This window comes from Sodiomyces alkalinus, assembly GCF_003711515.1.
Source record: "Sodiomyces alkalinus F11 unplaced genomic scaffold SODALscaffold_4, whole genome shotgun sequence".
Taxonomy (NCBI): domain Eukaryota; kingdom Fungi; phylum Ascomycota; class Sordariomycetes; order Glomerellales; family Plectosphaerellaceae; genus Sodiomyces; species Sodiomyces alkalinus.
In genome coordinates, this window is record NW_021167082.1 from 108456 (window position 1) to 122336 (window position 13881).

General features: G+C 50.1%; 4 protein-coding genes across 4 annotated transcripts; 2 read left to right on the forward strand and 2 right to left on the reverse strand.

The window, feature by feature from the left end:
* Window positions 1–6041: 6041 nt before the first annotated feature.
* On the forward strand, window positions 6042–8281 carry SODALDRAFT_276348 (ARM repeat-containing protein; the record flags this gene model as incomplete). The annotated part of the gene is made up of 7 exons (XM_028608014.1): window positions 6042–6072; window positions 6148–6233; window positions 6354–6474; window positions 6555–6668; window positions 6755–7000; window positions 7107–7856; window positions 7950–8281. The coding sequence occupies 7 exons, from the start codon at window positions 6042–6044 to the stop codon at window positions 8279–8281; spliced, it is 1680 nt and encodes a 559-aa protein (XP_028466703.1).
* A 629-nt stretch (window positions 8282–8910) lies between these two features.
* SODALDRAFT_350187 (LexA/Signal peptidase) lies at window positions 8911–9890 on the reverse strand. The gene is made up of 2 exons (XM_028613462.1): window positions 9477–9890; window positions 8911–9306 (listed from the first exon to the last, which is right to left on the reverse strand). Exons 1-2 carry the CDS (start codon window positions 9855–9857, stop codon window positions 9106–9108), a joined length of 582 nt encoding a protein of 193 aa, XP_028466704.1. The 5' UTR covers window positions 9858–9890; the 3' UTR covers window positions 8911–9105.
* Window positions 9891–10203: 313 nt separating this feature from the next.
* Window positions 10204–11337, forward strand: SODALDRAFT_332340 (hypothetical protein). Its single transcript, XM_028611683.1, has one exon. The coding sequence runs from the start codon at window positions 10344–10346 to the stop codon at window positions 11262–11264; it is 921 nt and encodes a 306-aa protein (XP_028466705.1). The 5' UTR covers window positions 10204–10343; the 3' UTR covers window positions 11265–11337.
* A 2096-nt stretch (window positions 11338–13433) lies between these two features.
* On the reverse strand, window positions 13434–13835 carry SODALDRAFT_276240 (heme peroxidase; the record flags this gene model as incomplete). Its single annotated transcript, XM_028608007.1, has 1 exon — window positions 13434–13835. The coding sequence occupies one exon, from the start codon at window positions 13833–13835 to the stop codon at window positions 13434–13436; it is 402 nt and encodes a 133-aa protein (XP_028466706.1).
* Window positions 13836–13881: the final 46 nt, after the last annotated feature.

Below are 13881 nucleotides of genomic sequence, written 5' to 3' on the forward strand. Positions count from 1 at the left end.
CCTACTATCCGATACTTAGATCGATTAAATCCTCCTCCTCTTAACGCTTCTCCTCCTTTTTAAACTTAGGCTAGCTCTATCTATAAGGGCGGTCGTTAACTTATTCTCTGTTAGCGATAAGGATAATAATACGGGTATCCCCGTAGGCGAAGTCTATATCGATCTATCCGTCCTTATAGGTGAAATAGGCGTGACTATTTAATAAGAATAGTAGGCTAAGAAGTATCCTAGGCCTTATTCCCTCGATTACTATAAAATAGACTTTCCCGTGCTAGTCCCTGACTTAGAGGTGCTCCTTTAGATACCCTGCGTAGTTTACCCTATCTACGTCGTTAATCCCCTTAATCGCGATATTGCTTTTACCGACACGGCCCTATAGTCTTAGCTTCTCTATACGGTCTAGCCGGATAGTATTAAAGACGGCTCCTGTGTTAATAACTATGTAAAAATAGTCCTCCGTAGGGCAGGCCTTAGCTATTCGCTTAGTTAGGCTAACCCGTATCGTTATATACTTAGCGTAAATAGTAGGAGGCTTTAGTTTATTAATCGTCGGGGCGGGCGTAATAGATAGGGCACTATTAGGCATAGGGGCTATAGTCGTGGTATTCGTAAACTATATAGGGCGTTCAGGACCTAGGGGTAAGGAGTCTATGAAAAAGGCCTTTTTGGGGGTTAAGCGGATAACCTTAGCGTCTCCTCGTAGTCCGCGAGGATAGCTCTATTAATAGAGAGGAGGTAAACTATAAGAACCTTAACCTCTATCTCTAAAAGGTGCTTTAGGCTTTTCTCGCGGACCTTCTATATAACGGCCTCCTAGTTAAATAAGTTAAGGGTATTCTTTTAAGCCGAGGCTCGCGAGATAGGCCGAGTAGTGGTTAAGGTAGTAGTGGGTCTAGATATAGGGGCTATCGAATTAGGGGTTAGACCGTTATCTATATCGGTGTTATTAACTATCTCTATAACCCTTTAGGAGCTTTCCGGAGTTATTAGGGTTTATTAAATGGCCTAATTAGGGGAACTAGCTACTTTTAGCGTGGGTTTACTAATTCTACCGCTCCTAGTAGTACGAAAAGGGTCCTAGGGGTTAGTCGAAATATATTAAGATATAGACGTAGTATATACTCTAGTAGTAATAAAGTTAATAGATCCTGTGACCTTAATAACCCTTAAGGCTTACGTGGCTTAGGTGGCCTAATTACTCTGACTAGTCTGCTACTTCTATACTTGCTTAACTATATACTTAATTATAAGCCTATTAGTCTTATTAGTCTTATAAGGGAGGGTAGCAGGCTAGAAGGTCTTAATATAGAGGTCTACGAGCTCCTTAAATCGGCTATAGAGCTTAGTAGCCAGCTAATACAGTATAAGACATCGGTATAGCTAGTACTTATTAACTCGTAGCTTACTCTTTAGGTAGGCTACCTAGGTATTAGTCTAATCTATAACTAAATACGCGGGGAACTCCTACTTAACTAGGTTATAGGCGCTATCGTGGATTAGGATAGGGTAGTTATCTCTCTGATACCCTTCTTAGCCGTAGTAGTAGTAGCGTGCTAGCGGGGGCTCGCTATTATTCTAGGCACCTCTCTACTATCCTAGGCGGTTATCGTGTTACTAGGTCGGGCGGCTATTATTACGCCGGTTATTATATCTAGGGCGGGGTCCTCCGTAGTAGATCTCCTCGGTGTATTAGGCGTTATTGGGCTAGGAAGCGGTACCATTAGCCTGATTAGGGGTGGCGAAGTACACTAAAATAGTTATCGTAGGCTAAGGGGCGTGCTTAAGGACGGTATAAAAGGCGTTTTTTAGATTAGATTTCGTGGCGAGGAGGGCTTAGACTTTCTCCGTACCTATCCTTTTAGATAGGGCGAGTACTTAGGCAGTAGTGCCCCTAACGCCTTTAGCTCTATTATAGATAAGAGAAATAGTATACTTTTTAAGGAGGTTAGCGAGCTTATCTATATCCGATTAAGAGGCTATAGACTCCTAGACTATAGTAGGCTGCCTTAAGATCGTGGGCTGGAAAGCGGTATTATTAGGCTGATTAGACTTAGCTATACCTAGTATAGCGTCCTTATCTATAGGCTTACCCTCTACTTCCTAGATATCCGTAGACTACTCGCGTAGTAGGTCTAAAAGCAGCTTATAGCTCTTAACTATCTTTCTTAAGTCGGTGCCTCGAATCTTAAGCTTATTAGCGATAAATATATAGATATCCCTATATAGAATAGTAAGGACGATACCGTAGAGCTCGGAGTCCTTAATAAAAGTGCCTTAGACCCGCTCTACCTTAGCCTTCTAGATAGTGATTTACTGTAGTAAGTCCCTGACCTGACGAACGCTATTAATCTTATACGTCTTATATTTTACTCGAAGCTAATAAACCTCGTAAGAGAAGTTAAGTTAGTAGTTAGGATCTAGATAAGAGACTTCTTTAACGATCTTCATAACTAGATTAGACTAATTACCTTTAGCGGTTTAAACCTCTCTAACTAAGCGTTTAATAGCAGGACGAATAACCGTATCCGTGTATAGGTTAACGTAGGTGATCTTATCGGCTTTACTAAGGCGGTTAAGCTTAGTATAGTTATCGTACTACTAAAAGAATATAGAGAGGGACTTACCACTAAAGCGGGGAGCTTTAGTAGCGAGGGGATTTAGGGGTGCTCTCGACGTAGTAGTGGCGGGGGGCAGGGCTTTAACGACCTCGGCGATAGTGCTCCCTCGGTCACGGCTTATCAGGGCTTATTGCAGCTTAATTAGGTCTTTAGTAGTAGTAGGGGAAGCGTTTAAAGCAGGTTAGACAGTAAAGGCAGGCTAGCCAGGGGTAGTATTAGGGGTAGTTATCGAAATAGTAGCCGGAGCCGTGGCAGATATAGTAGTCGGCCTAGAAGCGGGCGGAGGTAAGGCCGTAGCCCTAATATCGTGGTTCCCCTAATTAGGGGCAGCAGAAATAGCAGGCGTACGAATAGGGGGAATAGCCGGCGAGGGAGCCTTATCGTCGGAGTCACTAATAACGATAATAGGGGTAGGCTCGCGATACTAAATCTAAGTATCTATAGTGCTTTAGGTATAAGTATAAGGGGGTAGGCGAATCATAATAATAGGGTTAGGGCGCTTAGGGTATTTAGGGAAAGGTTCTTCGAACTAATCGTCTAGCGAGAAGATCCTATAGGTGTTCTAGATACTAGCCAGGTTATTATATATATTATCTCGTCTTAAAAAGAGTGATAAGGTCTTTAACGAGAGGGCGGTCCTAGGTTTTACTCCTTAATACTTATCTTCGGGGTCTAGCTTTTCTAACTTACCTCGAAGGAAGAGGCCCCCCACGATTAGGAGATTACCTATTAGTAAAAAGACTATACTCACGGATATTAATATTAAAAGCACTACCCGCTAAACCTTACAAAGAAGTATTATAACCTGCTTACGGGGTCTATAAAGGTCCTTACTAGACTATCGGGTCCTTTTATAAGGTATCGTTATTTCGCTCCTACGCTTGGTATTAGCTTTTTATTAGATCTGCTAGGGTTTAGTACCCTAATCCGGGTAAGCTGCTCTCGGCGGTCTTATCTTTTCTTTACCATCGTGCGAGGGTCTAGCTTAGTTAGTGGTGGGGGTTATAAGCGCCCTATCGAGTTTATTCTATATCCAGAATCTAACTCTATCGCGATCTAATCGGTTTCCTCCGCTATAATTACTACCTCTATAGCGACGGGTCTTATAATTAAAAGTGTTAATAGTTCTTTAACTCTTACCTAAGTAGTTATTTCTTTTCCTGATCTTATTAGGGCTAATCTCCCCTCGGTCTTAAAGCGTTAAATCCTTCCTTAGTCGTTATCTTTATATTCTTTTTAGGGTTATTAACTAATAGTCCGTTTAGGAGGGCCGGAACCTCCCTTAAGCGCCTTTATTACTCTAATCAGGATTAGAACACTTTAGGGACGCCGAATAAATCCGCCTCCAAGCACTATATTATAACTAGATAAAGACTTAGTAGCACTAGATCGTTAAGATAAAGATTAGATAAAGTGGTTAGTCTAGCGAAACCATAATATATAACTAAAATATAACTAATACCGCTATAACCTTTAGCGAAGAAGTAGATCGGTAGTTATTATTCTGATTAGGGTAACGTAAGTTAAACTGGAAAGATACCTTAAATGTAGAATAAGTAATTATAAAAGAGGATAATAATTATATCTTAATCCCTCGATAGGGATATCCCGAGCCTGTCCTTAATATATATATGGGCAGCGGATCTAGCGGCCTTAAAAGGGGGGTGATATAACTGTCTGCCGAACCACTCTAACGCTGTATCTGCGCGGTTACACTAGTTATATTAAGTAAAGGAATAAGGGTAAATACTCGTAACGTACGTTACGAGCGCGGAAATAGTGGTAGACGGATTAACGAAGGCGCTATACGGCGAGAAATTTAAGATATTTAGGTCCTAGGTGGGCGTGATAGATATACGGGAACGGTTATAGCAGAAATAGCTAGAGGAAGTCCGGATAGAATATTTAGAAGACCTAAAGGACAAATTTAAGGGCGGCTATAGCGAATAGATTATATAGCTAGATTATCTGCCGATTACGAATAGCTTTAATCGCCTAACTAACGTTTAGGGCGATTAGGGGGTGTGTCGAATAGACTATAGTCTTTTTGGTTATATAATAGGCCGGATTACTAAGAGTATAATCCGGGTAGACGCTTATAGAATCTGCACTATATCAAATACGGTGGTAGCGTTTCCCTAACGGTCTAAGACAGTTATAATAGTATATAATTGCCTTAATTAATTTTGACCTGTTTTATGACGATTTTGGCTACGCTTTATCTAACAGGTCCTGCCAGGTTCGAGCTCATGGTCCGACGAGATAGGAATAAAATAATAAGGTACGTACGTACCTACGAGGCTATAATTGATGCTAAAGGTACCTACGGTACCTAGGTAATAACCTCACATTACAATCGTACCTACTCTCTCGCGTATTACTCATCAATATAATCTGGAACTCTCAAGACCAATCAATGATGGTCGAGCCTACCCAAAGAAAAAGCAGGTACGGAGTATTTGTCCACCATCAAGTACTCGGTACCTTTAGTAACGTTTCTATCGCCTCCGTTTTCTCGCTGGTATTCCTTGTACGTGTACTCCGTATGATCCTCACTGCCTTCAAGGTACTTTGGAGAAGGAGCATCCATAGCTTTGAAAAGTACGGAGTACTCCGTATGTACCAGTCCCTCGTACCTGCTCCAGCAGTAGTGCCTAAGATTTGTCCCCACATCTTCAGTCGAGCCTTGGTGGTGCTGTTGCTCCAGCACAACGCGGGACCCCGTGCATAGCCCAAGTAACCCTTGCTTCCCTTGCTTGCAGCAAGCCCACACACTCTTTCCCCATCTCCTTCCTGTCTACCTTAGCTACCGCAGCCAGCCAGCCAGCCTTGCCAGCATCTCGTGCTCCTCGGCTCATCTCCCCAAGCTGCATCAACGGATACTCATTCCCCCTCCCGATCCCATCAACCCCCATCATCACACAACAACGTCTCTCTCGAATCAACGTCCTGCCCCGTCAGCCCACCGGCTTTGCTTTGCCCCGCGGAGCAGAGCAAGCTATTGGGAAGACGTCAACACACTTCCTCACCAAGGTAGGAGGAGGTAAACGCCCTCGTTCACGGCCGGCGATCCGAGCACGTGGAGGACTTTGAGGCCGGTTTGGGTCTGGGACTCACATTACGTTTCGTCACCATTTGTCGCCGAGCTTCATCTCTTTCATCTCGTCCGACTCTCCACTCTCCCTCCCACCGTGTCAGCTTTCCATCCGCGGCGTGACTCGCATTCCATCGACCAACCAGCTGCCCAGCTGCCTCCGAGCCAACAACACCCGGAACACAAACACCAAACACGCCTTGCTTTGTCTTCAGCCAGCCACCGCCGTAGCTTCGGCTCGCCACGATCATTGATCTCCTTACCTGACCGGATTTCGGCTTTTTCCTTCCGGTTTTATTAAAGCTCGCCATCGCCGTCTTTCCCCAGCAATGGGAGTCTGTAATAGCTCGTGCTGCGGAGGTGCGTCCCAACCAGAGCTCTCCGTCACATCTTGCTTGCCTCGGGCATACTTGCTAATTCTTGTCCGTGATGCAGGTCGCTCCCGTGACGGCCTCTACGAACCTGTACTCGCCGACAGCGAAAGGGAGGCTGTCGCCGACCTTCTGCAATACCTTGAGAATGTGCGTTCATTCCCAACACGACACATACCCAACCCAAGCTCCTTTCTCTTCCAACGTTTCGCGGCCTCCCCATCCTTTCTCGCCCTACGCTTCTCAGCCCCGTCACTGACTTCCATCTAGCGAGGGGAGACTGATTTCTTCTCCGGCGAACCACTGCGCGCCCTGAGTACCCTCGTCTTTTCCGAGAACATCGACCTACAACGCAGTGCCAGTCTCACATTTGCCGAGATCACCGAACGCGGTATGTGGGACAGCCCAACCTGCCGACTAGCATTTGCCTGCTCGCCATGGATCTGCAGTAAACTGACGATATCTTCATAGATGTGCGAGAAGTCCACCGGGATACCCTCGAACCGATATTGTTCCTCCTACAGAGCTCCGACATTGAAGTGCAAAGAGCCGCCAGTGCAGCACTCGGAAACCTGGCTGTCAATAGTTTGTCTCACCGGACAACCCCCCCTCGTTTTTTTTTCTTCTTTTTTTCTTTTGAATAATGGCTAACCTGAGCGGAAACGACGTAGCCGAGAACAAGGTCCTCATCGTTCAAATGGGCGGTCTCCAGCCATTGATCCGACAAATGCTCTCTCCCAATGTCGAAGTGCAGTGCAACGCCGTCGGCTGCATCACCAACCTGGCCACACATGAGGAGAATAAAGCAAGGATTGCACAGTCGGGTGCTCTCGGTCCCTTGACGAGACTGGCCAAGTCGAAGGATATGCGTGTCCAGCGCAATGCTACTGGTGCTTTGCTGAATATGACACACTCGGGTACTGTTCTACTGTTCCAACCGATTCCCTAGTTTACCTACCCACGCCCTTTCAACCCTGCTTTTCTGTCCGTGTAGTGAGGAGAGCGCCTGCTAACCGGGCACAGACGAGAACCGAAAACAGCTCGTCAACGCGGGCGCCATTCCGGTCCTGGTCCAGCTTCTGTCCTCGCCCGATGTCGACGTGCAGTACTACTGCACGACGGCCCTTAGCAACATTGCGGTTGACGCTAACAACAGGCGGAAGCTTGCGCAGACCGAGACCAAGCTCGTCGCCTCGCTCGTCGCTCTCATGGATTCATCCTCCCCCAAGGTGCAGTGCCAAGCCGCTCTGGCTCTCCGAAACCTGGCCTCGGACGAAAAGTATCAGCTCGACATCGTCCGTTCCAACGGCCTGGCGCCCCTGCTCCGTCTGCTGCAGTCGTCCTATCTACCCCTCATCCTGTCCGCCGTCGCCTGCATCCGCAACATCTCCATCCATCCTATGAACGAATCGCCCATCATCGAAGCCGGCTTCTTGAAGCCTCTGGTGGATCTTCTCGGCTCCACGGACAACGAAGAAATCCAGTGCCATGCCATTTCCACCCTGCGCAATCTCGCTGCGAGTTCCGACCGCAACAAGGCGCTCGTCCTCGACGCCGGCGCCGTGCAGAAGTGCAAGCAGCTGGTTCTCGACGTCCCCGTGACGGTGCAGTCCGAGATGACGGCGGCGATCGCCGTGCTTGCTCTCAGCGACGAGCTCAAATCGCATCTTCTCAATCTCGGCGTTTTTGAAGTCCTCATTCCTCTCACCGATTCGCCCAGCATCGAGGTTCAGGGCAACAGCGCCGCGGCCCTGGGCAACCTGTCTTCGAAAGGTTCGTTTGTTTTTCTCCTTTTCTCGTCATGTTTGGGCTTCAATTTACGACATTTGTCCTATGTTTGTACTAACACAAAGATCTTATGGCTAGTTGGCGATTACTCGGTCTTCGTACAGGATTGGAAGTCTCCGAACGGTGGCATTCATGGGTACCTGATCAGGTTCCTGAGGAGCGGCGACGCGACGTTCCAACATATCGCCATATGGACGCTGCTCCAGCTGCTCGAGTCAGAAGACAAGAGCCTCATCCAACTGATTGGGCAGGCGGAGGACATTGTCGACCAGATCAAGGCAATTGCGAACCGTCCGGTCGAACCGGACAACGAGTTTGAGGACGACGATGAGGGTGAGGTGGTAAGCCTTGCACAACGGTGCCTAGAACTCCTGGGACAGGGCACGAGCAAGACGCACATCGAAGGCTGATGTCTATCTGAGGCCGACTTGTTCCTTCCTTTCCCTTGTCCTCTTCCATCTCTCCCTCTGTTCTTTTTCTCTCCCTCTCTGTCTCTCTCCTTCTCTCTTCATATTTCCTTTGTATTCGTTTGGTGGAATATCTTTGGGAGGCATATCAGCACGGCAAAGGCGCCAAAGAGGAGGACGGAAGGAGTTTGTGGAGTACAATTTTCGAGGCACACATACACCAGACTGGCCATGTTGTTATTTTCACTTTTCGGTGTAGGTCATGCCGCTTGTCGGCGTCCGAGGTGAGCGAGCAGCTGTGGTGGTGATGTTTGAAAGGCTGTGGGGTTCAGACCCGCCATAGAAAAGGGCTCTCCCCGGTGCCACAGCTGTGTTTTTGCGTGGTAGTGGAACGTGAGAAGTCCGGGGGGGAAGTCCGGGGGGGAAGTCCGGGGTGGGCTGTTCTACTTCTATCATGCATTATGACCATGGTTAGGGTCGGCATCTTTTTTCCCATCCCTACAGGGTTTTACTATTTTTCCTTTGGTCGTCATTGATTCCCACTGGCTCACAGAGAATGCTGAGCTCTATGCCATTGTAATCAGAACAGAGTGGTGGAGAAGAAGTCACTGGTATTACACTTAGTACTTGTTACAGGTTATGCCGCCGTTTGTCTACCTACCTAGGTATCGTGGGGGGCCAAAGTGATATGACGGTTGATTCGTAGTGTACATGATATAGTAATACAATATGCAATGACGGCAGCCCTCGGTTTAGTGGATCTCTCAGAAATGGTAGTCTTTGAGAAGGCCGGTATTGCTGCAGTCGTCTCGTGGGGTTTGCCATCATCAAGATGATAAAGCCACGCTGTCATTCTCCGAGCTCTTGGAGTCCTCCAAGCCATTGCGAATCCAATGCGCCTCCTGCGGGGGCCAGATTTTAGCTAAAACTTTACCCCTGACGAGAGCGAGGGGAAGGGGGCCGAAGACTCTAGAATCCCGCGACGATTCGAGGTTGTCGCCTGTTATCCAGCAGTGGCCTTGGGGTACCTGGCGCGGCGGGCGACGCATCCGGTTGTAAGTAAGTCGAGTTTTAAGCCGAGCTGGCAAAGTAAATAGGGGGGAAGGGGGGGTGAATGTAGAGAGGGGGGACAAGCGGGAAAAGGAACAAGGAAAAATATAATAAAATATAAGAAGAAGAAAGAAAAGTAAAAACCCACCTGAATCATAACCTGCGAACCCGTATCCGGGTCGCCATGGAGGACGTAATCGCCCGGCAGGCCCATGATGCGCTTGACGCCCTGGGCGCGGCGGAAGATGGGAATGTCGTAGAAGACGAGGTCGCCGACGTGGAGGTCGCGGCCGCGGCGGTAGTACTTGGACACGAGGAGATAGTCGCCGTAGACGGAAAAGGTGGGGAGCATGGAGCTCCCCGCGGCGCCGCCGAAGGAGATGCCGTGCTCCCAGAGGAGGTGGCAGGCGACGATGGCCTTGAGGGTGCCGAGGGAGACAAAGAGGGGCGCGGAGGCGGTGCCGCGGTGGCGCTGGAAGTAGGTGCGGGCCCACCCGAAAGTGGCGTTGAAGAGGCGGCCTCGGGCCATTTGGTGAGGTTGGGCGCCTTGAGGCGGGTTACATAGTATGTCTTGTTCTCGGTCCGGGGTGGTGGGTGAGGTTTAGGGTGGTGGTGGTTCAGTTGAGGCGTGGGATGAAAGATGAGAGTGACAAATACGAAGTAATTAATAATGGGTGCGGTACGGTAAGGCAAGGAAGGTACTTACGAACAGTACATGGCCGAGTACGGGTACTAAGGTACTGCACTGAGGCCACTTTGGATTAGATAACGCCGAGGAGCTTAGACCAATTCAACTGCACCGGGAGCTCACATAGCCTTTGAGGCTTGTGATAGGTGGATTCAAAGTCAGCTGTGATCCACTCTCGACTACAAATCTTTTGACTGTCGGCAAATGGTGATGACTTCGTCGAGACGTCTTTGAGGACGCAATCGAACAGGAAAAGGGAACACTCCGTACATTTTCGCATTTTCGTCCATTATTGGCCGCCGATGGCCAGCATCACGCAGCGTCATCATGAAACCCTCGCAATGCCTCTTCAACAGCCACGTCGCCCTGTACAGGGTCTTCGTCGCTCCCTTCCAATCCTTCGAGACGACGACTAGGCTAGGCCTCCCTCGAAGAGGCTTCGTACTCGCCTCGAGTCCATCCTTCCGAAACCATATTGTCAGCCCGTCAGCACCATGGGGGCCCCTTTCAGCTGCCGCCACAGTGGGCATGGGCACGCCATTCCGACCCTTCTCTCCGTCCTCCCGCAGCATACACACGACCGTGCCACGTCCCGCGCCACCCCGCGGCAGTGCACAACCCGACCGACTCCCGATCGACCTCGAAATCCGGGACAGACGAATCATGCTCATGGACGACCGCAACAACGTCACCGGGCCCTTCGCCACGGCGCAGATCCTGCGGCGGATGGACCACAAGACCGAAATGCTCAAGATGATCACCGCGGCCGCGAAACCCGCGGAGAAGAAACCCGGCAGCGGCAGCAGCAACCCCCCGGGCAACACGGGCGAGGAAGGCAAGGACAACAGGAAGCCGGCGGGCCCGCCCATCGCGGTCTGCAAGATCGTCGACCGGGCGGAGGAGAGGCGGCGGGACGCGCAGCGGGAGAAGGAGCGCAAGGCGAAGGCGAGGCAGGCGGCCAAGTCGAAGCAGAAGGAGGTGGAGGTCGGGTGGGCTATCGCGGCGCATGACCTGGACATCAAGCTTGGGCGGGCCCGCGGGTTCTTGGAGAAGGGGCACAAGGTGGACCTCGTGGTGGCAAGGAAGAAGGGGGCCCGGGCCGCGGAGAGGGCCGAGATGGAGGAGTTGGTGAAGAACGTGCGTGAGATGGTGGCGGCCATTCCCGGGGTGAAGGAGCGGAAGGCATCTGAGGGGGAGTTGGGGAAGACGATGCGGTTTTATTTCGAGGGGCAGGTCCCTAAGGAGTGATTTCTATTGTAGATTCGACGAAAGAAAGATAAGATGGATAGACGGAATGTACTCTACTGTATTATATGTTCATCCCCGTTGTTTCTGCACAATTGTTCGTGATCTAGGCCACAGTCGTTTGGGGTATGTGATCGAGTGGCCAGGGCATATCTATTCATTCACTCTTCCGGGTGTCATTCTCGGCGAGAAGAAAGGATTCAGCCATCTTCCACCATATGGCCCTGGTTAGTAGCTATAGAAGACCTCCAAGATACCTAGTTTTGCGCCGGATTTGATTGTGCAAGATACGTCGAGACATGTTGGTGTCAGAGAGAGGGAGAAGATACTCGAGAACAACATCGAGAAGGACAACTACAAGTCAAACAAATGAGCATTACCTTGTATACAGTGTACGTACGGGAGTCGAGGTGCACATTCTGCACATCTCGGTAGCTAGCAATATGGGGTTGCTGAATACTGACTGTGGTCCGTGGACTTGGTTGATCCCGTTGACGAAACAGATACACGTACCCTCCGGGGCTACATATACGTGCTTCTTTGATAGACAATGAGACGCTGGGAGTACAACCATAACCACGTGCACCTTGTGGACATGATCGTTCTCAGATTTACAAAGCACGTCCCTGAATACAGACGCAAGAGTCGTAGACACCGAGTCCCTAGATTATGGCTGAGCAATACGATTCTACGAAGCCAGTGAAACCGTGAGCCACACCATGTATGAATTATATGGATGTTGATCACGGGCCACCATCAAGTCTGGTCTTTCCACTAGGTGTCTTAGTTGGCTACAGTCAGAAGGTACGCTTGAGGCCGAGGGCCGTTGCCATTACTGATTCATTGTCTCTTACTCTTAGAACTACATAGGCTGCTAGACGGGAAAGGTATCTCGACAAGCTGGCCAAGGCTAACAACTCTTAGACACCATACTATTACAACAAGAGATCCAAGTCAAAAGTCCATAACCAATTAGAAGCAGCACCGACTGCCTTAAGGAACTGAGGGGGGGGGTGACCGGTACGCCATATCGTCCCGTCGTTGACCAGAACCTGGTCTAAACGAGAAGGTAATTCCGAGCACGAGAAACCCTCCTAAAAAGATATAGTAGCCCCTGAGAGCCAGAATCGAAAGGCCGATGTTGCGCTTATAAGGGCCAAGGGGCTGCACGCCTTCAGGAACAGGTTGCTCGTAATCCTGGCCTTGGGTCTCCGTGACTTGTAACCCAGGGGCTCCCACGGTTTTATTCTTCACCGCTGTTGTCGTTAATGTCACCGTCGGGCAAAAGACGCGGGCACGGAAGACGCGCACGCCAGGACGCCTATGTCGGATGTGGCGCTGAAGGGGATGTGTTCAATGTTGGAGAGATCGATATGTGCGCCCAGGAGTCGTCGTACCTCGGCCATGCGAACCCACTCTTTCAATCTGCTGCTGAATTTCAAGGCGCTCCGGCGGTATGTTTCTTCATCATAGGTGCGCATGCAGAGTTCGCGCTCGGTCGTTTCGTAGTAGACTTCCTCTCCATCTGAGAAAACGGCCGCCCAGGGCCTGGCCGACCAGGGGAGGTACAGCCCGTCGATGCGGTCGATCAGCCAGGTTTTGATTGGTATCCCACATACCTCCGCCAGGTAGACGGCGCGAGCCACACGTCCTCGCGGAGAGGGCTCATTCATTAAACGATACAAATTCAGGGGACAGGAGTTCATCCAATCTGGGTGGTACTCCAAGACGATGTGTTGGGGTATCTGGAGAAACCCGTTCGTTGGGTCATTTGGGTTCCCTGGCGGTAGAAAAGGAGGGATGGGATGGTCGGTCAAGGTCCAGGAGGTTGCGAAATGCCGGGGGTGACATCCTGTCATGATGGCCAAGTTGGATGCATAGGAGGCCACCGCGCGGGTGTCGCCTGATGTAGAAGAGCTCCCCATTGTCGTAGCGGAGCAGCTCGTTCCTGGCCAGGTAGCCCACCAGGTTTCGGGGCGAGCAGTTGTGTGTAAAGTGTGAATACTGTGCTGGGTGGACAGACCTCGAGGCAATAAAAAGGCTGTCTTGGCTCCTTCTCTCTTTCTTCTCTCGCAGCTCTAGTCTTCATGATTGCTCTTCTTCATCGATTCTTCATGTTTGTCTAGGTACGCGTATGCTGGCAGTAGTCGTTTTCGGGCAAAATCTCAGTGCTTAGGACGACCCGCTCCTGGGCTTCATGACCCAGCGCTCCTGGCCCTCAGGGAAGGGGACACCCAGCTCAAAGAGCTTGACGAGGGCGTCGGAGAAGTCCTTGAAGAAAACGTCGTTGTCCTTGGCATAAGTCTGGACCCACTTCTTGAAGTTCTTGTCCTGGACGAGAGCAAGGTCGGCGGGAAGCATCATGAGGCTCTTGCTGGTCTTGTCCTCGTACTGGGCGGGACCGTTCCACTTCTTCCACTGCCACTTCTCGTCAACGAGCAGCTTGAAGAAGTCGTTGGTGAAGACGGTGGGGGAGAAAGTCCAAGGGCCGTCATAGCCGCTGCGGTCAGTGTGGGCGCGGCCGAGGGCATGGGCGCCGATGAGGGCTACGATCTCCTGGTCGTTGAAGCCCATGCGGTAGAGACGGCAGCGAGTTGAGACTTTTTCCAGCACCTTTTGG